Source organism: Ahaetulla prasina, chromosome 1 (assembly GCF_028640845.1).
Source record: "Ahaetulla prasina isolate Xishuangbanna chromosome 1, ASM2864084v1, whole genome shotgun sequence".
NCBI classification, from domain to species: Eukaryota; Metazoa; Chordata; class Lepidosauria; order Squamata; family Colubridae; genus Ahaetulla; species Ahaetulla prasina.
In genome coordinates, this window is record NC_080539.1 from 304,384,304 (window position 1) to 304,409,418 (window position 25,115).

A 25,115-nucleotide genomic window follows, 5' to 3' on the forward strand; every position below is an offset into this window, starting at 1 on the left:
CCATTCAATTAAATATCTTTCCTGCGTATTGTCTTTTAAAAACGCTGAGATTTTAGCCATCTCAGCCAAATTAATAACTTTCAGTATCCATTCTTCTATTGTAGGTATCTCTTCTTTCTTCCAGTATTGTCCAATCAACAGTCTTGCTGCTGTTATTAAATTCAGAATCAATTTAGTCTCAATCCCTGTACAATCCGTTATAATTCCCAAAAGGAAAAATTGTGGCAGGAACTTTATCTTCTTCTTCAGTACATTTTGAATAATCCACCAAATTCTTATCCAAAAGACCTTAATTTTCTTGCAAGTCCACCAAATATGAAAATATGTAGCGTCATCACGATCACACCTCCAACATTTCGCTTGGATATTAGGATACATATATGATAATTTTTTGGGATCTAAGTGCCATCTATAAAACATCTTATAAAAATTTTCCCTTAAATTCTGTGCTTGTGTAAACTTAACATTTCTAACCCAAATTTTCTCCCATGTTTCCAACATTATTGGTTCCTGAATATTCTGTGCCCATTTTATCATACAATCCTTTACCAAATCCTTTTCCGAATCTATTTCAAGCAACACATTATACAATCTCTTTATATGCTCCTGGGTCTGATTTCTAATTTGCTTTATTAAATTTTCCTCCTTTGCATTATACCAATTTTTGATCTTCTTTTCCATCTAGCACTTATTTGCCCATATTGAAACCAAGTATAATTCCTCCTTCTTCATTTAATACCTGTAATGATTTTAATTGCAATCTACCTCCTTCAGCATACAAAAGTTCTTTATAAGTAATCATTTCCTGTTTCTGTTCTATATATTCTCTATTGCATGTCTAGGGCTCGCCCATATAGGAATCTTGTATTCTAATTTATAGGAATATTTTTCCAGACCATAAAGAGCACTTCTCAACACATGATTCTTAAAAGCCCTATCCACTTTTTTCATAAAATAAATCGCATGCCATCCATATAACAAGTCATAACCTTCTATATTCAAAATTCTTTCCTCTGTTAAGTTAAACCAGTCACTTATTACTGAAAGGGCTACTGCTTCATAATATAGTTTAAAGTTAGGCATTCTTAAACCACCTCTTTCCGTGAGTCCTGTATTATTTTCATTTTAACCTCGCCTTTTACCCTGCCATATAAATTTATTAATCCCAATCTGCCAATCTTCCAAATTTTTATCCTTTTTAATTATAGGTATCATCTGGAACAGAAACAAAATCTAGGTAACACATTCATTTTAATAGCCGCAATCCTTCCCAATAGGGATAACTGCAATTTCTTCCAGACACTCATATCATTCTGAACTTTTGCCATAGCAAGTCATAATTATTCTTATAAAGTTTCTTGTTCGATGAGCTAATATAAACCCTAAGTATTTAACCTTTTTACTACCTCAAATCCTGTCATTTCCTCTAGTTTTTGTTTCTGTTGTATAGACATATTTTTAATTATCACTTTTGTTTTATTCTGATTTATTTTAAATCCTGATACCTTTCCATATTTATCAATTACTTCCAACAAAATCTACTTGAATTTATAGGATTCGTTAACGTAACCACTACATCATCTACAAAAGCTCTAACTTTATACTCATATTGTCTAATCTTAATTCCTCTATTTTCATTAATTCTCGTATTTTATCTAATAATGGTTCCAGAGTCAAAACAAACAATAATGGTGATAAGGGACATCCCTGTCTCGTTCCTTCGCAATCTTAATAACTTCTGTCAAACTACCATTTACTATAATCTGTGCTGTTTGCTCTCCATAAATCGCTTTAATTATTCTAATAAAACAGTCTCCAAATTGCATTTTCTCTATTAATTTAAATAAAAAATCCCAATGCAATCGATCAAAGGCTTTCTCTGCATCCAAAAAAATAAGTGCTGCTGAAGTATTCTTCTTTTCCAAATATTCCAATATATTAATAATCTGTCTAACATTATTCCTCATCTGCCTCCCTTTTATAAAACCAGATTGATCAGTATGAATTCTTTGTTGTAAAACTAACATTAATCTATTTGCTATTATTTTTACAAAAATCTTATAATCATTATTTAAAAGTGAAATCGGCCTGTAGTTACCAGGTTTAGAGCAGTCTTGCTCCTCTTTTGGTATCAGTGAAATAAAAGATGTTTTCCATGACGGGGTATTCCACTCCTAATTGTATCTGATTACATAATTCTTTAAGTGGGCCTAATATTTCATCCTGTGTTTTTTTATAATAAGTTGCTGTAAGACCATCTGTACCAGGGTTTTTCCCCATTTTTAATTGTTTAATTGCCTCCACTATTTCTCCAGTAGCTATCGGCCGATTCAGCTCCTCCTCTGTTCTAATGTTAGAATATTAACCTTATAATCTTTCAAATAATCATAAATGTCCCTATTCAATATTTTGTCTTTTGCATATAGTGCAGTATAAAATTCTGAGAATGCCTTTTAATTTTATCCTGTTGGTATATCTCTTTACCTTTATATTCTATTTTTTGTATGACACGTGCTTTCTGTTTCTTCCTTAAATTATATGCCAACCATCTCCCAGGTTTATTTGCATTACAAAAGGTATTATGTTTAGCATATTGTATATTCGTTGCCACCTGGTCTGCCATTAACATATTAAATTGACTCTGTAATATTTTTATAGCCTCTTTAAGTTTGTGATCTTGTGGGTTTTGAATTAATAACTGTTGCTTCCTTTGAATTTCTTCTTCCAAGTACCTCGCTGCCTTTGTTTATTATTCCTTTGCCTATTGTCCAAGTAAATCAATATCCTCTAATAAACGCTTTGCTCGCCTCCCACACAGTTCCTATAGGTGTCCCTTTGTACATATTAAAATCAAAAATTCTTTAACTGTTTCTTACAATAAGTTACATTATCCTCATATCTAAACAGATTTTCATTCAACCTCCATGTTCTACCACCTTTTTCCCTTGTAATAATTCCATCCATACTGGGCTATGGTCAGTTAAACACCTCGAAATATCTTCGCTTTCTTCACCCTAGAAAGCAAGTCATTAGAAATTAAAATAAAATCAATACGTGAAAAGATTGATGCCTATCAGAAAAAAAGTAAAATCTCTCTCATCTGGATTCCGTAACCTCCATATATCTCTAAACTCAAAGTCTTCCATCATTTCAAAAAGGATTTTGGTAATTTTGCATGTATAGGTATCTTCTTGGAGGAGGTTCTCTTATCCTTCTTGTATCAATTACTCCATTCCAGTCTCCTAATAAAATAAATGAACTATAATCCCAGAGGTCAACCTCTCATGTAACATTTTGTAAAACTTTTCTTGTTGCTGATTAGGTGCATAAATACCTATCAACAAAGTCTTTTGCATCTATCACCAGTTCAATAGCAGTAAATCTTCCTTGAATATCTGCCTCAATTAACTTAGCTGGTATATCCTTCCTGATATATACAACAATTCCATGCTTCTTTTCCAAAGCTGATGCAACAAAATGGTTACCCAATTTTGAATTAATTAAATATTTTTGGTCTGATAATTTTATATGTGTCTCTTGCAAAGAAATCACATCATTTTTAAATTGTTTCAAGTAGTGAAATATTTTCCTTCTTTTCTGAGCTGAATTCAAGCCATTAACATTCCATGACAAGATTCTATTTGCCATTACTGGCCTCCTGAAGCTTTGAAGCAGACAACGGAAACTCCTCCTCCGGTATCTTCCGTCTAGCTCCTCCCACAGCTTCCATACTGGGATCCTGGCTTTTACTTTGAGACTGTTGCTCTTCTTTACGCTTAAGGGCTCCTCTTGTCACCCTTTGCTCTTGTGGTTCCTCTAATACTGGCAGCAATGGCTCTTGGATCACCATGCCTTCTTGAATCTCTTGAAGTTTTTCTATCACTTCTATTTCGACTTTCAAAACTGTAGAAAGAAAATCCTTTGCCTTTAAAACAGTGTCAATTCTATATCTCCTTCCTTGATAGAATACTGTCAGTCCAACTGGCACCTCCCATCTGAATTGAATCTGATGTTTTTTAAGTTCTTGTGTAAAAAAAGCAAATTCCTTCCTGTCTCTTAACATCTTTGAAGGAATCTCTTTCAACACCTTCAACTCCTGTTCTCCAATTTTTAAAGTTGTCTGATATGAAACTTGCAGAATCTGATTTCTCATAGTCCTTTTCACAAAATAAACCACAATGTCCCGAGGAAGCTTTCTCTGTCTTGCAATCCAGGAATTAACTCTATATATTTTATCAATTTGGTAAGCTACCTCTTGGGGTCCACTTCAATAAATTCAGCCAATGCTTCTGATATAATTTTTCTTAAGTCTTCTCCTCGCTCTTCTTGCATACCACGAATTCTAAGAGCTCCTTCCATAAGTTTATATTGTAATATCACAACCTGATCTTCATTTTGATCCACTTTTTTCTGAACACCTTTCATTTTGTCTTCTAAATGCTTATTTGACTGAGAGATCTGTTGCATTTCCACTTCCAATCCCTCAATTTTTTTACTCAGTCCTTGAACTGCCATGAGAATATCTTCTCTTATTTTTGCATTAAAATTCTCCATCATCTCTTTTTGCCTATCTTCAGAAAGTTTTAATTGTTCTTTCAATATTTCCTCAAGACTTGGTTCAGATCCTCTTCTTCCAGAAGGCTTTAAAGGTTTAGCTGCCATTCTGTCCTCAAAAGAATCAGGAATTCAAACTTAATAACTTTCCTTCCCTCCTTTCAGTATAAAAAAACTCCGTTTGTAACAATCCACAAATAACGCTACTTCATCATACTAAAAAATTTTTACTTTCACTTTCAGACGCCATTTTAAAAGTCAATTAATCAAAGACAAAGAAAGGTTTCAAGTTTCAAAAAGGGAGTCGGTACTTGCCGTGCTGATTCTACATCAAAGATCGAACACTTGTGAAATTCCCGTCTGCTTAGAAAATCAATCAATTTAATAAGTCTTTTTGAGCAGAAGCGACATTCCAACTCCTTTTTCCTGATAAAAACAGGAGCGTGTTGAAGTTGGAGGGAGTGGAATTCGGTGGGGTCATAAATCCAGGAAAATTCGCTCTTGAGAGCAAACCCCCTGTCAGACCTGCCACTCTTCCACAACTCTGATAACCTCTTTCATCCAGAGGTTATGCTAAGCTCAGTGAACAGTGATTTTTTTTTTCTGTTTCACTGACTTTTACAATCTTCTAACACGGAGTGCTCTGTTAGAGCACCCAGCAGGAGGGTGACGTCACTGGAGCCTCTATATTAACAATTTTCAAGTCAAATTATTCAGGTTTTTGTAGTCTATCAATATGAAATACTCAAACTGCAACTGATTGGAGAGAAGGATACATCCATTTAAGTACATACGATGTATGTGTAAGGTGCTTAAGGGTCTGCAGCTGGAAGAGTTTTCACCAAACTAATGAAAATTATGGTGCCCCACTGGTGTACCTGAAAGTGGCAAAATATACTTTCTAAAGACCATCACTCCGAGTTTAACTTGGTTACCAACTGACTTCTAGGATGAGCAATTCTGCCTTTCTTACAAGCAAATATGAAACTGCACCCTATAAAGTACTTTTCAAAGTTGACTCCAGCAAGTGTTGTCTGAAAAAGGCTAATATTCTTTGCCAGGCATCTTCCTGTGCCTCTGCATGTTCTTTCCACTTTCCGCCCCAGGCCATAAGGATCCCAATTACCTTGTGAAATGAAATGGAGCACAAGGGCATATAAGGAGGCTCCAAGAGGTGCCCAGCTCCAGGATAGCAATAGAACTCCACATGACATCCATTCTGCTGAAGGCGGCTAACAGCTCCTTGGCAGAACATTTGACTTTTCCAGTTTTTGTCATCCTGTCCACATATGAAGAGGTACTTGCTTAAGGACTTTTCAACAGGGATGCGGCATGGCCAGGTCGATGGGTCTTTGGGGTCATCCATTATTTCAGCAACATTCAGTACATTCGGAACATCAGTAGCTTTGAGCTTCTCCAAATTACAAGGATGAGGTGGAATGATGTGTCCTTTCACTTTCAATGGGATAAAAGTATTTACCCCTGAGCCAGAAATGCTGACAGCAGCTTGGATGTCTGGCGAAAATGCAGCTAAAGCAAGAGCGAGATCTGCACCTTTAGATAGTCCCAGAACTCCAATTTTCATAGATTTAACCTGAAACCATAGGAAAAGGATTACCTTCATATACATATCCATTCTTTCCCCATTAATTAAAATCTATCTCCTAACTTCATTTCCTCCAGATGGTCTACAATTATAACATTCAAAATACATAACAAATTTGGAGAACACTAAGTTGAGGGAGGGTGCACAAATAGAACTTTTTGCAACACAAGTTGGAACCAAACCCAAGACTGCTTCAGCATCAGCTTAAGATGAGTTTATATTTATGAATCTCAGTATAAACTAAGGGTTTCAGTTCCAAGACTAAAGATTAACTGTGGTGTACTGCAAAACTACAAAAGCACCAAATTATTTCTTGCTGAAAAGTCAATGCCCCATCACCCATGATCTTAGTTTGCTTGGATACCTTTTGTTGTTTCTGCAAGAACTTTATTGCTTCACCAAAATAATCTAAGTCAATGAACTCTGGGTAAGCGGGGAGATCTTCGAAAGCTAAAAAAGCAAGCGCCAGTGTAACGAAACCTCTGCTTGCCAAAAGACTTGCTCTATACTCCACCAGTCCGCCTGTAGATCCATACAAGTCAATAAGTGCTGGGAAAGGTCCAGGGCCTAAAAAAAGACATGAAAAAGAACAGGGTTTTACAGGAGTAGTGGGTTTAAAAAAATTTTTTACTACCGGTTCTGTGGGTGTGGCTTGGTGGGCATGGCATGGTTTGGTGGGCATGGCATGGTGGGCTTGGCAAGGGAAGGATATTGTAAAATCTCCATTTCCTCCCCAATCCAGGGGAAGGTTACTGCAAAATCCCGATTTCCTCCCTATCAGCTGAGACTTGGGAGGCAGAGACTAGATGGGGGCGGGGGCAGTCAGAATTTTTACTACCGGTTCTCCGAACTACTCAAAATTTCCGCTACCGGTTCTCCAGAACTGGTCAGAACCTGCTGAAACCCACCTCTGTTTTACAGGATTATAAAACCAAACAGGCTGATACTTTTGGAAAGAAAATTCAGAGAACAGGCCTTACAAAACCTACAATTTAAGACACCCTTTCTCAAGCTACAGTTCTCCAACACCTGGTGGACTCCCAGAAACCCAAATCAAACTATCTAGAGATTTAGAGATATCCAGCACTCCTGTAGAATAAAAGCTGGAAGGCCTGTTTTATGACTACTAGTGAAGCCTTGCTTCACTGCCTAGTCTCCGATAAATGGGCACCAGGGAGTGTTTCACCCAGTTGTGAAAAACAGCATTCCTAGTTCTACTGAGCTGGAATGCTTCTCTATCCAGATCTAGAATAAATCTGTATTTTAACTATTTTGGTTTAATGCTGCTATTTGATAAATCAGTTTCCTTAGAATTTTAATCCAGGTTTTATGGCCCACAACTGCGACATTTTAATCTTTAATTTCGTACAACATACGTTGCGTCCACAGCCAAGACTTGGGAGGGAAGAAGAAAGGCATAAAATGGAGATTGAAGATCAGAAGCACATCTGCCACTCTTAAGACATCACCAGTCGAGCTTCCCTCTATAGCAATTTCTAGAGATGCAGTCTTGTTCATTTGCTCTAAGATTCATACGACTAGAAAACTCGCCTGGATTTGGGAACCTAGTAGGGAAGCAAAAGCAACACCAGCGATGGAGGGTGGGGGGCGCTATTTTCAATGATCTACCTCAGGGGTCTCCAACCTTGGCAACTTTAAGACTTGTTGGACTTCAACTCCCAGAGTTCCACAAGTCTTAAAGTTGTCAAGGTTGGAGAGTCCCGATCTACCTTTACTTGAAATGGCTTCCAGCGACTTCATTCGCCGCCCGCTTTTCTGCAGCCCGCCTAAGCGTGTTTCCTTCAGAGATCTCAGACCCCGCGACCCCTGGGCTTTCAACCCATCCATCCGTGCAAGTTGCAACTCACCGGGCGGGCAGAAAAGCGTGGCTCTGAGCCGGCCTTCTCGGACGGGCACTCTTTCCACGCCTTCGGCCATGAAGCGCCTCTCGCTGCGGCAGCTGCCAAGGAGCAAGCCGCCGACTCCGGGCCCGTGGTACACCTCGTAGGTGACACAGAAAGGGGTGAGGACGTTTGTCTTCCTCAGCCTCTTATAGGGCGTCGTGGATTTCAGCGTCCACAGTAAGCCCATGGGCTCGATCCCGCAGTAGCTGCCGCCCAGCGAGGGGGAGCAGCTGAGGTCCAAGTCTCCGTTACCTTCAGCCCGATAGTACGCGTGCGATTGGAAAAGGTTACCGCTTTCATCCACCAAAGAGGCCGAGACTGTGACCTCCTGTAGCGGAGAGAGGCCCTCGATCTTCACCTGGACCGGATCGTCAAATAGGCAGGCGGGAGAAGGCAAGATCAGAATGCGCGCCGCCATCTGAGCGCGTTTGCGAAAGCCAGGCAAGCTTCCCTTGGCTCCCGGCCGGATTTATTTTGCTCCCTGGACTTTGGCTCCCCAAAGTTTATAACCCGAAGGATTTAGGGCGGCGAATAAAACCACGCCGTGAGGGTTTCTGGGAAATTTAGTTCTTAAAAATCAGAAATTAAAAATAGTCACAAAGTTCTGACAAATTACGGGAGGGAGCTACCAAGCGATAAGTCAAATCAGCCCTGCGAACTGCCAAGGGGTTGCAAGAGTTGCCTTGCTTGCACAGCAGAACTGGCAAGCAAAAAGCAAAAGTAAGAATTTTTGACATTGACGTTAGTTATATGACACAGAGATTTTGTGAACAACAAAACTACTCAAAAAATATGAGAATATCTTATTAAAGCAACTGGCATATTAAAATATTGCCATGATGTCTATTGTAAACCATATGTATTAGGAACCAAAAGATTATTTATTTTTTGCACCTTTATTTAAATATTTATTTGCAACCATAGATGTTGGTAAAACACATGAAATTACAGCCATCCTATTAGTTCAACAGATCCCCCACAATATTAACAGGACTATTTGTCAAAATGTGCTTTTGTATCTTCCTTTGCAGCCAATACAATTTTTTTCATTATGCTTGTGTTCATCAGACAATAATAGATCAATCAATCAGAATAGAGTTGGAAGGGACCTTCAAGGTCTTCTAGTCCAATCCCATGATAAAGGAGGAGACACTTTACCATTTCAGACAAGTGACCCTCCAGTCTCTTCTTGAAACCTCCTGTAATGAAATGCCCACAACTTTTAGAGGCAAGCTGTTCCACTGGTTAATTGTTCCGTTACGAAGTTTCTCCTTAATTCCAGGTTGTTTCTCTTATTGATTAGTTTCCATCTGTTGTTTCTTTTCCTGCCCTCTGGTGCTCTGGAAAATAAGTTGACCCACTCCTTTTTGTGGCAACCTCTCAAATACTGGAATACTGCTATCATGTGCAACCTAGACTAGCCAAACGCAAATCCTGCAACTGTTTCTGGTATGTTTTCGTCTCCAGGCCTTTAATCATCCTAGTTGCTCTTCTTTGCACTTTTTCCAGTCTCAACATCTTTTTTGTTATGTGGCGACCAAAACTGAATGTAGTATTCCAGGTGTAGTACTTCACCTGATTTTTATTCTATGCCTCTGTTTATACAACCAAGGATTGTATTATTTTTGGCTGCTGACATACACTACTGGCTCATATTTCAGTGATTTTCCACTAGGACTCCAAGGTCCGTCTCAAGTTGGTTTTGAGCCAGGTTTTGCCTCATCTATACTTGTACATTTGGTTTTTCCTACCTAAGTGTAAAAACCTTGCTTTTCTCCATGTTAAATTTCATTTTGTAGGATAGGGCCCATTGCTCAAGTCTGTCAAGATCTTTTGGGATCCTGAACCTACCTTCTGGGGTGTTGGCTATTCCTGCCAACTTAGTGTCATCTCCATATTTGAGGAGTTCCCCTTCTGTTCCCTAATCAGTCATTTATGAAGTTGTTGAAGAGTACTGGGCCTAAGACGAAACCTTGTGGTACCCTACAATCTTTTAAAAAAATAAGTAGTCCCTCAATAACATAGGTTTTTTTATCCATATGTCGTTTAACAGCTTAGAACAGTAATTGAGTATTGTTCCAACAAGGCAAGAGTTTAATCATCTCTAAAATGCCAAGGATTAGATAGTTCCAGGTCTAATGTCTTCATAAGCTTTTATTTCATTCCTCACTTCATTAATCCTCACAGAGACAGGTGTATGTGTGTGTGTGTGTCAAATAATAGACCACCAAACTGATGGAAATGTAACCACCACCAAGGGACCTACTACCACATTTGGTGGACATGTCCCAAAGCCAGGGATTATTGGACAAAAATCAAAAAATGGTTGGAGGAAATTATTGAACAAAAAATTGATATGAAGTCAGTTATTCCTTTTTGGTATAATAAAAGGAAATATAGGTAAAGAAATTCAATACATTATGCTCCATATAATCATCGCAGCCAGAATCACATTCGCCCAAAACTGGAAGCAAGAAGACACTCCATCAAATGCAATGATTATAAAAATGGTGCTAGAATGCACAGAAATGGACAAATTAATGATGGAATTAAGGGACAGAGAGGAAACAGTGTATTATGGGACGTGGAACAGGTGGTATAATTGGCTTGAAAAGAAGTCTAAAATTAATATATAGTGAATGTATAGGAAAGATAATATAACAAAAAATATGTACTTAGAGTGTAGTAGACATGTAAATGTATATATTATACAAATAAGTAACTATGAAATAAGAATATACATGTATAAAACAATAGGTTTATGAATTTATTTATTTATTTTATTTATTTTTCGTATTTTTATACCGCCCTATCTCCCTAGGGACTCAGGGCGGTTCACAGGCAGATAAAAATGTACATATAAATACAAAATAAAACATCAATTAAAAAACTTATTCCAAATAGCCAAATAATTAAAAATGACAGTATACATAATAAACCCATTAAAACCAATTGAAATTTAAAATCTAGTCCAGTCCTGCGCAGATGAATAGATGTGTTTTAAGCTCGCGGCGAAAGGTTCAGAGGTCAGGAAGTTGACGAAGTCCTGGGGGAAGCTCATTCCAGAGGGTGGGAGCCCCCACAGAGAAGGCCCTTCCCCTGGGTGTCGCCAGACGGCACTGCCTGGCCGATGGCACCCTGAGGAGTCCCCCTCTGTGAGAGCGCACGGGTCGGTGAGAGGTATTCGGTAGCAGCAGACGGTCCCGTAAATAGCCCGGCCCTATGCCATGGAGCGCTTTGAAGATCCTTACCAAAACCTTGAAGCGCACCCGGAAGGCCACAGGCAGCCAGTGCAGTCTGCGCAGGAGAGGTATCACATGGGAGCCACGAGGGGCTCCCTCTATCACCCGCGCAGCTGCATTCTGAACTAACTGAAGCCTCTGGGTGCCCTTCAAGGGGAGCCCCATGTAGAGAGCATTGCAGTAATCCAGACAAGACGTCACGAGAGCGTGAGTGACCGTGCATAGGGCATCCCGGTCTAGAAAGGGGCGCAACTGGCGAACCAGGCGAACCTGGTAAAAAGCTCTCCTGGAGACGGCCGTCAAATGATCTTCAAAAGACAGCCGTTCGTCCAGGAGGATGCCCAAGTTGCGCACCCTCTCCATCGGGGCCAATGACTCGCCTCCAACAGTCAGCCGCGGACGCAGCTGACTGTACCGGGATGCCGGCATCCACAGCCACTCTGTCTTGGAGGGATTGAGCTTGAGCCTGTTTCTCCCCATCCAGAATAAGTTGAAGTTACGAAAAAATTCCGATAACTGAAACCTGTAATAGTGTAACTGTGATTTTAAAGGTTAAAAATGTTGAATAAAAATATTTGGGGGGAAAAAACAAATAAAGCTGGCAGTCTGTGTAGTTAGGACACATGGTAGCCATCATGCTGTTCACTGGTTTATCTGGAAGCCCATTAATCCCATTATTGGTAACCTGGATGGTATCCTGAATACTATCTGTATTGCCAGAGAAATTAGGACAAAAGTAAGTATCCTGCAATGTATTCTTTTCCTTGCTGGTGAGGGTACGTGTTCATTCACCTCATTCTGAGAGGCAGCTTCTATTCTAGAAACCCAGAAATATTGCAATGGTTGCAGTGCAAACAGTGTGACATAGTGTAATGTTTGAACCAGGCCCAAACTCAGAGATGACCATATTGCCTGAAGGCCCAATGGGTGATGAAACAGAAAGCTAGCAGATACCATGCACTAATCACTACTCCATGTTTTTTCATCCGACAGACAGATGTTGAATGATATTGAGGGCATTAAAACACTGTTTATCTGCAGGAATCCATTTTACATGAAATAGATGGTGTCATTTCCAAACATTATCCTGAAATCTCATTGAAATAGAGATAGAAAATCTGCTTAATTTTTTAAAGATAATATTGTTAATCAGAATATGATTTGGTAACTGACAGTGATGAGACAAAGTACCGTAGTTTTGGACTACAAAACACACTTTTTGTCTCCCAAAAGGGGGCAAAAATGTCTGTGCATCTTATAGACCGAATATTATCAAAGCCCCACCCACCCACCAGCCATTTTTTTTGGCCTCTGCACACCATTTTTGGATCTTTTTTCAGCCTGTTTTTGAGACTTTTTCAGCCCATTTTTGAGGCTTTTTTCAGCCCACTTTTGAGGCTTTTTTCAGCCCACTTTTGAGGTTTTTTTGGCTGAAAAAATCATCAAAAACAGGCCAAAAAAAGCCTTAAAAACAGACCCCCCAAAAGCCTCAAAAATGGGCCGAAAAAAGCCCAGAAACAGGCCGAAAAAAGACTGGAAAAGGGCCAGAAAAAGCTAGGCCAAAAACTTTTTGTTGTTGTTTTCCTCTTCTAAATTTAGGTGTGTCTTATAATCAGGTGCAGGTGCGCCTTATAGTACGAAAAATACGGTATTTCACTAAAAATAGGAAAACAGCTGTGTAAGATACAGTTTGGCCAACATCTCCTATAATGCATTCATATGATATAAAAATTGCCTTTTGTCTTTATGAGATCAATTATGCAATTATTTATTTAAATTATATGAATAAAGATATACAAAAACTGTAAGCACAATTCCACATCAGATGTAAAAGGTCAGCTGTTCCAAGAAGAATCCAACATTGGTTGTGCAGCTTTTGTGAGAGAATCCAGCAGCTGATAATAGGAGTATTTTAGATCATATGCCATATCATACCAATAATTCACTGAGGGAAAAAAAAAACTTTTAATAGTATTAATAATATTCTTACCTCATAATTTAAGCTATATAAAGAACTCTGTGATTCAATGCAAAAAATAAATACAATTAATAAATAAATAAATTAAAAACCAAACATACAGATAACCTGCAGATTCTACCCTTATTTATTTATTTATGTATTTATTATTCATATTTGTATACCGCCCTATCTCCCGAAGGACTCAGGGCGGTTCACAGGCATATAAAACATTTATATACAAATTAAAATAATCATTAAAAAACTTATTCTAATGCCCAATTATTAAAAATAGAAATATAAATATTAAAACCAATTTAAAACCCCTATAAATTTAAAATCTAAGCCAGTCCTGCACAGATGAATAAATGTGTCTTGAGCTCGCGACGGAAGGTTCGGAGGTCCGGAAGTTGACGGAGTCCTGGGGGGAGTTCGTTCCAGAGGGTGGGAGCCCCCACAGAGAAGGCCCTTCCCCTGGGCGTCGCCAGACGACACTGCCTAGCTGACGGCACCCTGAGGAGTCCCTCTCTGTGAGAGCGCACGAGTCGGTGAGAGGTATACCCTTAATATTATTACCACTTCTCAATCCAACACTGGGTTTTTAGAGACTCTTCTTATTGGAACCTTGAAAGGAAATAATCCAATTTTTCTGCCCATTATAAATAAACTCAGCCAAGAGATTTAAACAGTTCTGCTTCAGTAAATAACTTCATTACTAGCATTAGTGGCTAGTACATACATGGCTATAATGGCATTCTGATACAGTATTTTCAAATGTAATCTAGTTTTATGTATTTTTCATGGAAACAGAATTTACTTTTTTTTTCAGGTGGCTGCCATGTGAATGCAGTCATGTAAGTATGGTATGGAGTGCATGGGGAGTGGGTGCTGCAGGCAGGTGCACCCTAGATTGTATGAGTTCCCGGGGACTGTGTACTCCATAGCCGGGCTCCTCAGGAGAAAAGGCAGAAGTGAACTAAAGGAATAACTTGCAACCTTCCCTACCAGCTTCCCCAATGACTTTGCTTGCCAGAAGCTGGCAGAGAAGGTCACAAATGGCGAGCATGTGCCTGCAGGACGCTGCAACCATCAACCTGCCAAGGTCCAGTGTCAGGTCCCCATAGATCCCTATCAGGACGCTACCATTCTGGCGGGAGGAGGGAGCCTTGGTATTTTTATGATCTGTCACTTGCTTTGGTCCTTTACTTTGATGTATCTTCCTGGGGAGGGATGGGCCTGGGGCAATCTGTTTTGTCTCAGCTCTGAGACAAAAGATGGGGGTGCAGTGCCTGAGAACAGCTTATCACCTTCTCAGCTCGAAGTTCTCACAACCCAACACCTGGTGATTGGCCCTTGTCGGAATGAGCATGGGGAGGGGTTTTGACAAACAACTTTTACCCTAACGTTCTAGTGCGAGAACTTTAGATCCTGCCTATTCTCTTTGCTATCACTGTCTCCCAATAAAAGTTCCTTTTGAAATGCTACCTGTCTCAAGAGTTCTGCTTTCCTGAGGGAACCGCTGAGGCAAGACCTTACACCCAATTTATGATGTGCATCAGTGCAGAGATGACCAGTCATAAGTTCCACTTGTTCCGCACTACAGTAACGTCAAACAGACACTGAAGAGATAGTCTACTTACAGCATATATGCAATTCTTACTTTGATTTGCAGCAGAGAAACTGCTAAACTGTCAAAGTATAGTGGTAGAATTTGATTTTTTCAATTAAAATACAGCATTATTTTCATCTAGTGCACCCGGAGGCTGCAGCTAGTCCAGAATGCAGCTGCGCGGGTAATAGTGGGAGCAACCCATTGCTCTCATGTAACACCAATCCTGCGCAGTTTGCACTGGCTTCCTGTGGTCTTTCGGGTGCACTTTAAGATTTTGGTTATCACCTTTAAAGCGCTCCATGGCTTAGGGCCCAGGTACTTACGGGACCACCTGCTGTTACCCTATGCCTCCCACCGACCCGTACGCTCTCACAGAGAGGGCCTTCTCAGGGTGCCGTCCGCCAGACAATGTCGGCTGGCGGCCCCCAGGGGTAGGGCCTTCTCTGTGGGAGCTCCTACGCTTTGGAACGAACTTCCCCCTGGTTTACGTCAAGTGCCTGATCTTCGGACTTTTCGCCGTGCGCTGAAAACACATCTATTTATTCAAGTGGGACTGGCCTAATTAAATTTTAATCTGGGGTTATTTATATTTTTAGGGTTTTTTAAACTATTTTAAATGTTTTAAATTTTTTAAATTTTTGGCCATTTTGTAATATGTTTGTTTTAGTCTTGTTTTAATTTATATATTGCGCTTTTTATTTGGTTGTACACCGCCCTGAGTCCTTCGGGAGAAGGGCGGTATAAAAATCGAATAAATAAATAAATAAATAAAATCTCTTCAAAGGTTGGCTTGGATCCTGAGTTGCCTTCCAAAAAATAAATATTATTTCAAGTGGAAGTCCCAACTACTAGATGATGATAAAGGTAATTTTTAGCAATTCTTTCTTTTGCAATCTCCTCAAGGTCACCAAAGACTCCATCTAACATGTCTGTCTGCAGAACTATTCCATGAGTAGAATTTGAGCGAGTGAAGCCAGATCTATGCCTACAAGTGGTTTGTTTTGAAATGATCACAATATATCTCCTCTTGGGTAAGTATAATAACCTTTTAAAGATCCCTATGCTCATCTAATGCTCTTACTCTTGTTTTTAGATTCCTTTAAGCTTCTAGTTTTTTATATATACTTTTGGTTTTAATACATATATCCTATATATCATCTAGGTTTTCACTTTTTTTGTCTTTTGTTACTATAAATTCTTATGTGCTTTCTATGCTTTTAAATTGACTGCATCCTACCCTTCTTATACTGGCCTATGATGATAATAAAGATTTGATTTGATATTTTGGAATAACATTGAATACAATCTAACTGAAGACAGAAGAAGGAAATTATTTACATATTGACAGAGAAATCTGGTGAGCTTGTAGTCGTTACAAATTAAAAGATACCTTTGGCATTTTTCTTACCTGCTATGCAGCCATGTGATTGCTGAACATGATGGAACCAAAGAGAAGGAAGATACAACATTTCACCAGACTTCACAGTACATCTTAAAGGCTTTGCCTGAGCATATTCTGGGTATTGTTTCAGATCTGGACTTAAAGGATCTAAGGGGATCCAGGGTACCTTTGTGGATGAAAGGTTAATATGATATTAATTGCTATTAATAAGATAATTATTTCTTCCAGAATTGAATCATTTTTTCCTTTTTAAGAGAAATATTTGAAAAGCACTGAAAATAGAATCCTGCACAATTATTAAGCAATACAACCAAATACCAAAGGATTTTTGTAAACAATTAGTGTAGAGATGGAACAGAGTTCCAAAAGGACAACCATCACTGCAGCCCTGCATCGATCTGGGCTTTATGGCAGAGTGGCTAGAAAGAAGCGTCTGCTCAGTGCGAAGCACTTGAAAGCCCGCTTGAGTCTGCAAAACAAAAAAAACACCTTATGAACACTGTGAGGAACACGGTTCTCTTGTCTGATGAAGCCAAGATTGAACTGTTTGGCTTCAATTCTAAACATTATATCTGGAGGAAACCAGGCACTGCTCATCATCTGCCCAATATCATCCCAACAGTCAAGGATGGTGGTGGCAGCATCATTTATTTATTTTATTTATTTATTTATTTAATCACATTTTTATACCACCCTATCTCCCAAGGGACTCAGGGCGGTTTACAGCCTATTAAAAACACAAAAACACAAATATAAATACAAGATAAAATACTAATTAAAAAACTTATTGAATAAGGCCGAATTCAAAATTATAATTAAAATACTAAAACCCCATTAAAAACTGAATTAAAATTAACATCCTAGCCCAGTCCTGCGCAAATAAATAGATGTGTCTTATGTGTCTGTGAGTGAGTGTTTTTCAGCAGCAGGGACTGGTCAGGGTGGAGGGAAAGCTGAATGGAGCAAAGTACAGGGTTATCCTCAATGAAAACCTGTTCCACAGAGCTCAGGATCTCAAACTGGGCTGAAAACTCACTTTCCAACAGGTATCATGGCCCCGTCGGAGCCTGAATCCGAAGAGGAGGATGAGACAGAGCTAGGGCCGATGGAGGAACGACCAGAGGAGCAGGACAAGCAGTCCCGGGTCCCTCGGCCCTGGGAAGGATCGCCAGCGAGGGAGAGGGGGCAGAGGAGGACCGGGCAAGGGGGAGGACAGGGCAGGCAGCAGCACAGCAGATGAGTAATTACCCCCCCCCCCATCCCTGAGCATGGAGAATGGAGCGGAAGCAGGATCAGCACAGGGCAACCTGATAACTCAGGAGGAGGATCATGAAAATATGTTTAAACTAATAAGATATAAAAGTAGGTTTATAAAGTAGACTGAAAGTTCTGCAGACCTTCTCTGCCGTTTTATCTTCCAGAATATCAAATGACCCATCTTCTGAGACGTGGTAAGTTGCTGGTGGATATAACTCTGAAACATGAAGTACACATAGAAGCGTATTTTTTACAATTAGCTCTGCAGTTCCCACACTGTGTATGTACCACAGCACCCCAGGGCAATGTGGCAAACTCACAAGAACACCATGTGGTATTTTACCACTTAATACAGATTGTTACCCTTAAAACAGATTGTTTTACTGGAAATTATTTTTTCCAGAAATCTGAACTTGAATGTATATTGTATGCTGGGGACAGTATATTTATGTATGTATTTATTTATATAAATATTTAAAAATCATATGTAAGTCCACATATAAGCCACCTGTTTTAATATTGAGGACAAATTAGGCATTCTGTGGGAATTCATGAATGGAATTCTCTTTCCATGCCTTTCTTTTTAAGCCACACTGGGAAGAAGAGTTTGGAATGGAGCCATAGCACAGCATAAATACCATATAACTCTGATTAATCAGTCCAAATTCTAGCTCCCCAATATATATCAGCATTGGAAAATTTTAACCGTAACATTTCCTCTTAAAGGTTAATAGCAATTTCAGAAGAAGGGAATTTAGCAAGCAGTAGACCCGCCCCCTCATTCTAAAATGTCCCCACTTTCACGTAGACGCTTTTATAAGTATTTTAAAAGCAGGAAAGAAACCACAAATCCCATGTAATCCCTAGTCTGGTTACTGATTTTTTCTTCCAAAAATTGTGCCAAAAGTTTGAGATCTACAATATAGCCTTCTCCAGCATGATGTGTTCCAGATGTTTGAGGAATATAACTTTCAAAATTTATTTATTTATTTATTTATTTATTATTTCAATTTCTATACTGCCCTTCTCCAAAGGACTCAGGGCGGTTTACAGCCAACTAAGAACAACAAATATAAACATTAAAAACAAATTTAAAAGATTAATTTAAATAGGCTGAAAATTCTAAAAACTACTAAAAAACCCCATTAAAAAACTATTAGGCCAGTCCTGCACGATGAAATAAAAGAGTCTTCAACTTATGCCGGAAGGGCCGGAGATCAGGGAGTTGGCGTATCCCTGGGGGTAGCTCGTACCAGAGGGCTGGAGCCCCCACAGAGAAGGCCTTCCCCCTGGGGGTCGCCAGTCGACATTGTCTGGCCGATGGCACCCTGAGGAGACCCTCTCTGTGGGAGTGCACTGGTCGATGGGAGGCCACCGGTAGCAGCAGGCGGTCCTGTAAGTAACCCGATCCTAAGCCATGGAGCGCTTTAAAGGTGATAACCAAAACCTTGAATTGCACCCACAAGGCAATCGGAAGCCAGTGCAGCCTGCCCAGGATAGGTGTTATATGGGAGCTTCGAGCCGCTCCCTCAATCACCCGCGCGGCCGCATTCTGGACCAGTTGAAGCCTCCGGGTACTCTTCAAGGGGAGCCCCATGTAGAGAGCGCTGCAGTAATCCAGGCGGGAAGTGACGAGGGCGTGAGTGACTGTGCATAGGGAATCCCGGTCCAAGAAGGGATGTAACAGGCATATCAGGCGAACCTGATAAAAAGCTCCTCTGGCGACGGCTGTCATATGTTCTTCTAACGACAGCCGTGCATCCAGAAGGACACCTAGATTACAAACCCTCTCCGTAATGCCCAGCCCACAAAATTATTGTTGCAATAATTTATAGAGTGACAGGTTAGGAAAGGTTATTGTAGTGCCCAAGTACAGGTAGTCTTCGACTTACAACCACAATTGAGCCCAACATTTTCATTTCTAAGCAAGACAGTTGTTAAGTGAGTTTTGCCCAGTGGTGAAATGCTCTGAAGTCTGCTACTGGTTCACTGTGCATGCATGCATGGTGGGCACAAAACACGCGCTGCACGCGCGTGCACATCACAAGCACTACCACGCAGCGCTGAAAAAGGAGGCTTAAGAAACCTTTTCCAAGGTAAGCAGAATGGGGGGGGGGGGGGGCGGAATAGCTGTGCTGCCCGATTTAGATTCGCTAGAAAGCAGGATTTCGGAAATACCAGTTCACCCAAACCAGTAGCATTTTTTTACTACTGGTTTGGGTGAACCAGTCTGAATTGGTAGCATTTCACCCCTGGTTTTTCCCCTTTTTACGACATTTCTTGCCACAGTTGTTAAGGAAACGACTGCAGTGAAGTTAGTAACACACTTGTTATGTGAATCTGACTTCACTTTTGCAAGAAGGTCGCAAAAGGTGATCACATGATCTCAGGACACTGTCATAAATATATACCAGTTGCCAAGCGTCCAAATTTTAATCACATGACCACAAGGATGTTACAATGGTTGTGTGAAAAGCAATCATAAATCACTTTTTTCAGTACTGTTGTAATTTCGAATGGTCACTAAACAGATGGTTGTAAGTCAAGGACTACCTATAATGTTTTCCTCATTTGACTACAGCTAACATCTGGGTGAACAAGTAGCCAAAGCAACAGAAGAGGCCAAGAGGTATCAAAAGAATCTTATGTTCTTATGCCTTTTCCAAGCTTCTCATAAACCTCAGCTGTATCTATCAAATGTGCACCTGTGCTGTATGGTGATTATCTATGCTTTGCTTATTTTAAAAAAAACCCCACAATCCCTGCTGTATAGCAAAATATTGGGGAAGTTGAAGCCCAGGCATTTTTTGAATGACTCACAAAATATCAGTGCCATGTAGCCAACACCATTCCTATCCATTTCTCAAAATACCTACCATATGGGATGAAGGGACGGTCACTTGGCGGATGCAACAAAAAATGTTTCTCTCCAGAAATCACGCAGTACAAGTTTTCATAATGATCTTTGTGTACTAAGATTGGAGGAAGAAAAATGAAAGACTGGGAAAAGGAAGAGGGAATGGTCATTTATTACCTCCATTATAAACATAGCACAAAAATAAAGCACAAGCATGAATTTATAAGAACTAACATAATTCCATATGCTTGCACTGTCCATGAATTGGCTTGGTTTTTTATTTGCTATCCACCACTCATTTTAGATACAAATTATAATGATACTCAGCAATCAGGACTTGGGGGAAAACAACTCAGGAGGTTTCTAGGTAACGTCCTGAGGTTTCATTACGCTCCACCTGATTCCCTGAACTGAGTCCAAGCATCATTTGTAATCCTGTGTCTTCTGATCACCCCTTCCACCCACTTCCTTCCCTTCAAAATTCTGTCCAGATGAAGCAATTGCAACGTGGGAGTGGGGGAACTAGGTTCAGTTAAAGTAATAGTTAGAAGTAAGGAAGATATTTCAAATATTGTTCCCCAAAAGCAGAAATTTTCCTTTATTTTTTAAAAGATGTTTTGGTGCCCAAATTTGCCTTCCAACTGCTGCACCAAAGGTGCTTTTTCAAGAGGCAACTGGACTTTCTGGGGTTTTTTAAAAGACGTTTCGCTTCTCATCCAGGAAACTTCTGAGCTGAAGAAGCTTCTTGGATAAGAAGCGAAACCCCTTCAAAGAAAAACCAGAAAGTCCAATTGCCTCTTGAAAAAGCACCTTTGGTGCAGCAGAGAATGCGCTGATCTCATACGTACATGAGGTCACTGCAGAAGATTCTCCCAGCCAGAAATTCACAGCATCAGGCTTCTTTCCTATTTAAAAAAAAAAAAAAGTCAAATCAAAAATAGGTCTGGGTTTCTGTTATCTTATCTGGCAGATCTTCTGGTAAAGAATTTTATTTTCACTCAGTCAATTAGCTTCCTTTCTTAACATCCTTTCTAAATAAATCTGGAAGAAACAGCTGTTAATGTCTCAGAAATATATATTATCACTATTATGCACAGGGATGAATAATTTTATATTCTCAATGAAAGCAGCTGACAACAGGCTCATTTTCATTCTGTTTTTTTCCCCTTCCTAGCATTTTCCTGAAAATGCAGGGTCTGCTATTTTCAGATCACCTAAGTCTGATGTGGTGGGCTGAGAGAGTGAGTGGCCCAAAGTCAGCCAATTTTCATGACTAAGGCAGGACCAGAACTCAGAGTCTCCTGGTTTCTGGCCTGGTGCTGTAACGACTAAACTGTCTTTCTCATGTTCATTCTTTTCAAATTTTTACTTAAAATTTAAGCTCTGAGAATCAGACTCTAGGAATTGGAAGAGATCTAACAAATCATCTAATGAATTTTCTGCAGTAGCCACCCACCAAGAAGATCCATTGCTAATCTAGGCAGACAGTTCCACTGCTCAAGAGGTTTTATCAGCAAGAAACTTCTTCTAGTATTCTGCAACTTTAGCAACACCCAGATATAATTATTTAAATAGATTTCACTATACAGTTTTAGTGTTGTGGTTTTAGGGCTTTATGAAACTCTTAAAAAACCTTGGGCTGGCCTGTATTTGTTTGACAAATTAAACATTTGATTTTTAATTTAGGATACACAGAATAATGTTAACTGCATATAACAATGTCGGCTGGCGGCCCCCAGGGGAAGGGCCTTCTCTGTGGGGGCTCCCACACTCTGGAACGAGCTTCCCCCGGGTTTACGCCAAATACCTGACCTTCGGACATTTCGTCGCGAACTCAAGACTCACCTTTTTATCCGCGCGGGGCTGGCTTAAATGGGGATTTTAATCTTAAATTTAGTAATTTTAAACGGGTTTTTTAGTATGGTAAATTTTAATCATTGGGCTAATTTAAATAAGTTTTTTAAATTGTATTTTAAATTTGTATATTGTATTGTCGGTTTTATTATGCCTGTACACCGCCCTGAGTCCATCGGGAGAAGGGCGGTATAAAAATCAAATAAAATAAATAAATAAATAATAAATAAACATCTTAAAATACTTCTCTTAAAATCTTGGCAGGCAATCTCTACTACAAAGCTCAACGGCTCTTGGCCATTGTGACCAACAACATCAAAAGGCATAGAAGTTATTATTTATATGGGAACTACATGCACAGTAATAAAACCATCAATTTTGATTGCAACATCCCCATGAACAATGCAAACTTGGAGCATTCCAAAGCCAGAAAGCAGCTGTATCAATTCTGGAATATTAGAATTTTAATATTTACCCAGTGCTTCACTCATCCAAGGTATCTCAGGTTCCACATCACCTATAAGTTCAGGAAATTCCTCAATCAGGTTTGAACACTGTTTTTGCACATAGAACACCCCTGGGGAAGTTATTTTTTTCTCCAAAATGTCCAAAAAAGCACTGAAAGGCATATGGCGCTCCTCTGGCATAACAAACCAGTCCTGATAAACTGCATCAGCATAACCATTGGGGGTTACTGCCACACTCACCAGCTTGGAGCCCATTATTCGCCTGCAACAAAAATATCACAAGAGATTTATCCTTGTGCAAGAAACACAGATTTATGCCAGAAACAATAGTCACAATATTTTAGGCAAGAACACTCTCAAAACATCATCATCAAGACATCATATAAGTGATTGATGTATGTGTGCCGGAGCACGCATGTATATATGTGTGTATACACATACACATGTGCACGCACACACACACACACACATATCCCATCTTTATTACTTGTAGCCTCCTACCTCAAGTAACCCAAGGTCCACTTCTTCAGAGCTGGCCAGTGGTGGAAAGCATTTCGGATTATACATGGTTTGTTTGGGCAGATCCATTCCCGGTAGAAATCCAAGGGAGGCGGAAGAATACCAAGGTATGGCACGGATTCTGACCAACACAACTCTATTCACACAAGGGGAAAAAAATCATTTTAGGGATTGACAACTCTGCCTAAAGTTTTTCTTGGAACACTTATAATTCTGTCATTCTTCCCAGAAGATTCAGTAACAGACCCAGGAGTAGAATAATTCTTACACTATACTGTATACTTATATTTTCACTGTGCAGGCTGGGACTGCTGAGTGCCACAATTGAACGGGCTTAGGCTTTTGGTTAATGTTATGTCCCATCTGCCTAGCGGTATGCCTACCAACTGCCTCCATGTGACACTTTATTATCACAGCTTAGTTACAGAATGCACAGCATTTTGTGCACCAGAACTCCCAATTTTGGAAAATAGCAAAGGTCTGGAAAGCAGATTTTTAAGATCGCCAAGGTTATCATGATCCACTTGGGGCGCTACCAACTTTGCGATGCAAATATCCGGATGTTCCCTAGATCAGGGGTCTCCAGTCTTGGCAACTTTAAGATTTGTGGACTTCAACTCCCAGAGTTCCTCAGCCAGCTTTGCCTTAAAAGTTGGCAAGGTTGGAGACCCCTGCCCTAGATGACAGCAAAACTATGGCGGCTTTTTTATTTGGGGGGCGAATTTAGCAGTCAGGATTTTTTTGTTTTGTTTTGTTTTGAGGTCTCCAGGACAGAGAAGGAGGGCCGTCCCGCTATCTTTGGATCGCCTTAACAAAGAACCCAATCGGCGAGAGACAACTTCTAATCCTAAAAACCTCCCACTCTAAAAGAATGTGCAGTATTCAGCCTGGTATTAAATAACTATAGCTCTGTTTTCTTCCGGTTATTCTTAGTCCATAAGTGGATTGTATACTCTTACTTCCATTTATGCACTGGTAGAAGAGGGGGGAAGGGTGTTGTAGCTTTCGCTGTCTCTAACGTGCCTCTCATCACACAGCCAGACCCCGCTCACCCCGGGCTTCGGTTGGAAAATCAGACAAACAGCGCTTCATGGCTTGCAGCATCTTCTCTTTCCTTTCAGCCTCCGCCATCGTGGAATCCCATCTGCGCTTACACGCAGAGCGACCCGGCCTTAGTCCACGCCCATTCCCAGGCTCCGCCTTCTCCGTCCGCAGAGGAAGACGCTGCATGGCTACGCCCCCCCCCCGCGCTTCCCCCCCCCCCACCAGCTCAAACTCGACTTCAGTGCCTGGTCGCGAGGTGGAAGTGAAACGTTTGGGTCTCGAGCTAATAGAGCACTCAGGCCGCCAGGCCGCCTTGACCAGTTTCTTTGGAGGAAAACGTGTTAAATATAAACCGCAGCGGCGCCACAAAACTTACGAGTCACATACACAGCTTCCACAAAATAAAAACTATCCAAAACTGTGTTGGATGTCAGGTTTTGCAGTTAGGTTCAGTCTGAAGACAGAAGAGTCTTCAGCCCGTAGATACGCCTCATGACAAGCGCACCCCTGCTGGAAAAATTCTAATTAGGTTGCACTTGTTGGCAGAAAAATGCCAAAAGCAAGCCATAGTATACTAATATTAGTTAAAAGGATGCAGTTTCAGCTCACTCCCAAATCAAAGTTATCGTATATAATTGAAGGGAACATACATACTAAAATACTAGAATTAAGAGAAAACTTGCTAAATGATATTTGATGTCTTGGTCTCTTGTTTGTATAACTGCACATGGTAAATATATGTTTCCCATAACACTGACATATTTATATTGTGCCCTTTTGTGGTTAGAACATAAATATGCCATCATGGATGGTTATGGAGGTCACACTGACTAAATTCCT

At 40.0% G+C, this 25,115-nt stretch overlaps 2 protein-coding genes across 3 annotated transcripts; both read right to left on the minus strand.

Annotated features, from left to right (window-relative positions):
- Window positions 1–4,267: 4,267 nt before the first annotated feature.
- On the minus strand, window positions 4,268–8,738 carry LOC131187601 (peroxisomal succinyl-coenzyme A thioesterase-like). Its single transcript, XM_058162027.1, has 3 exons — window positions 8,029–8,738; window positions 6,525–6,727; window positions 4,268–6,148 (listed from the first exon to the last, which is right to left on the minus strand). The coding sequence occupies exons 1-3, from the start codon at window positions 8,480–8,482 to the stop codon at window positions 5,549–5,551; spliced, it is 1,257 nt and encodes a 418-aa protein (XP_058018010.1). The 5' UTR covers window positions 8,483–8,738; the 3' UTR covers window positions 4,268–5,548.
- A 2,084-nt stretch (window positions 8,739–10,822) lies between these two features.
- JMJD7 (jumonji domain containing 7) lies at window positions 10,823–24,416 on the minus strand. 2 transcript variants are annotated; one of them, XM_058162029.1, is made up of 8 exons: window positions 24,284–24,416; window positions 23,214–23,367; window positions 22,721–22,974; window positions 21,240–21,296; window positions 20,411–20,506; window positions 17,675–17,751; window positions 16,284–16,443; window positions 10,823–13,251 (listed from the first exon to the last, which is right to left on the minus strand). In XM_058162029.1, exons 1-8 carry the CDS (start codon window positions 24,360–24,362, stop codon window positions 13,142–13,144), a joined length of 987 nt encoding a protein of 328 aa, XP_058018012.1. In that variant the 5' UTR covers window positions 24,363–24,416; the 3' UTR covers window positions 10,823–13,141. The 2 variants fall into 2 exon arrangements, with proteins under 2 accessions (XP_058018012.1, XP_058018013.1); XM_058162030.1 differs by lacking the exon at window positions 21,240–21,296.
- Between the last annotated feature and the right edge of the window lie 699 nt (window positions 24,417–25,115).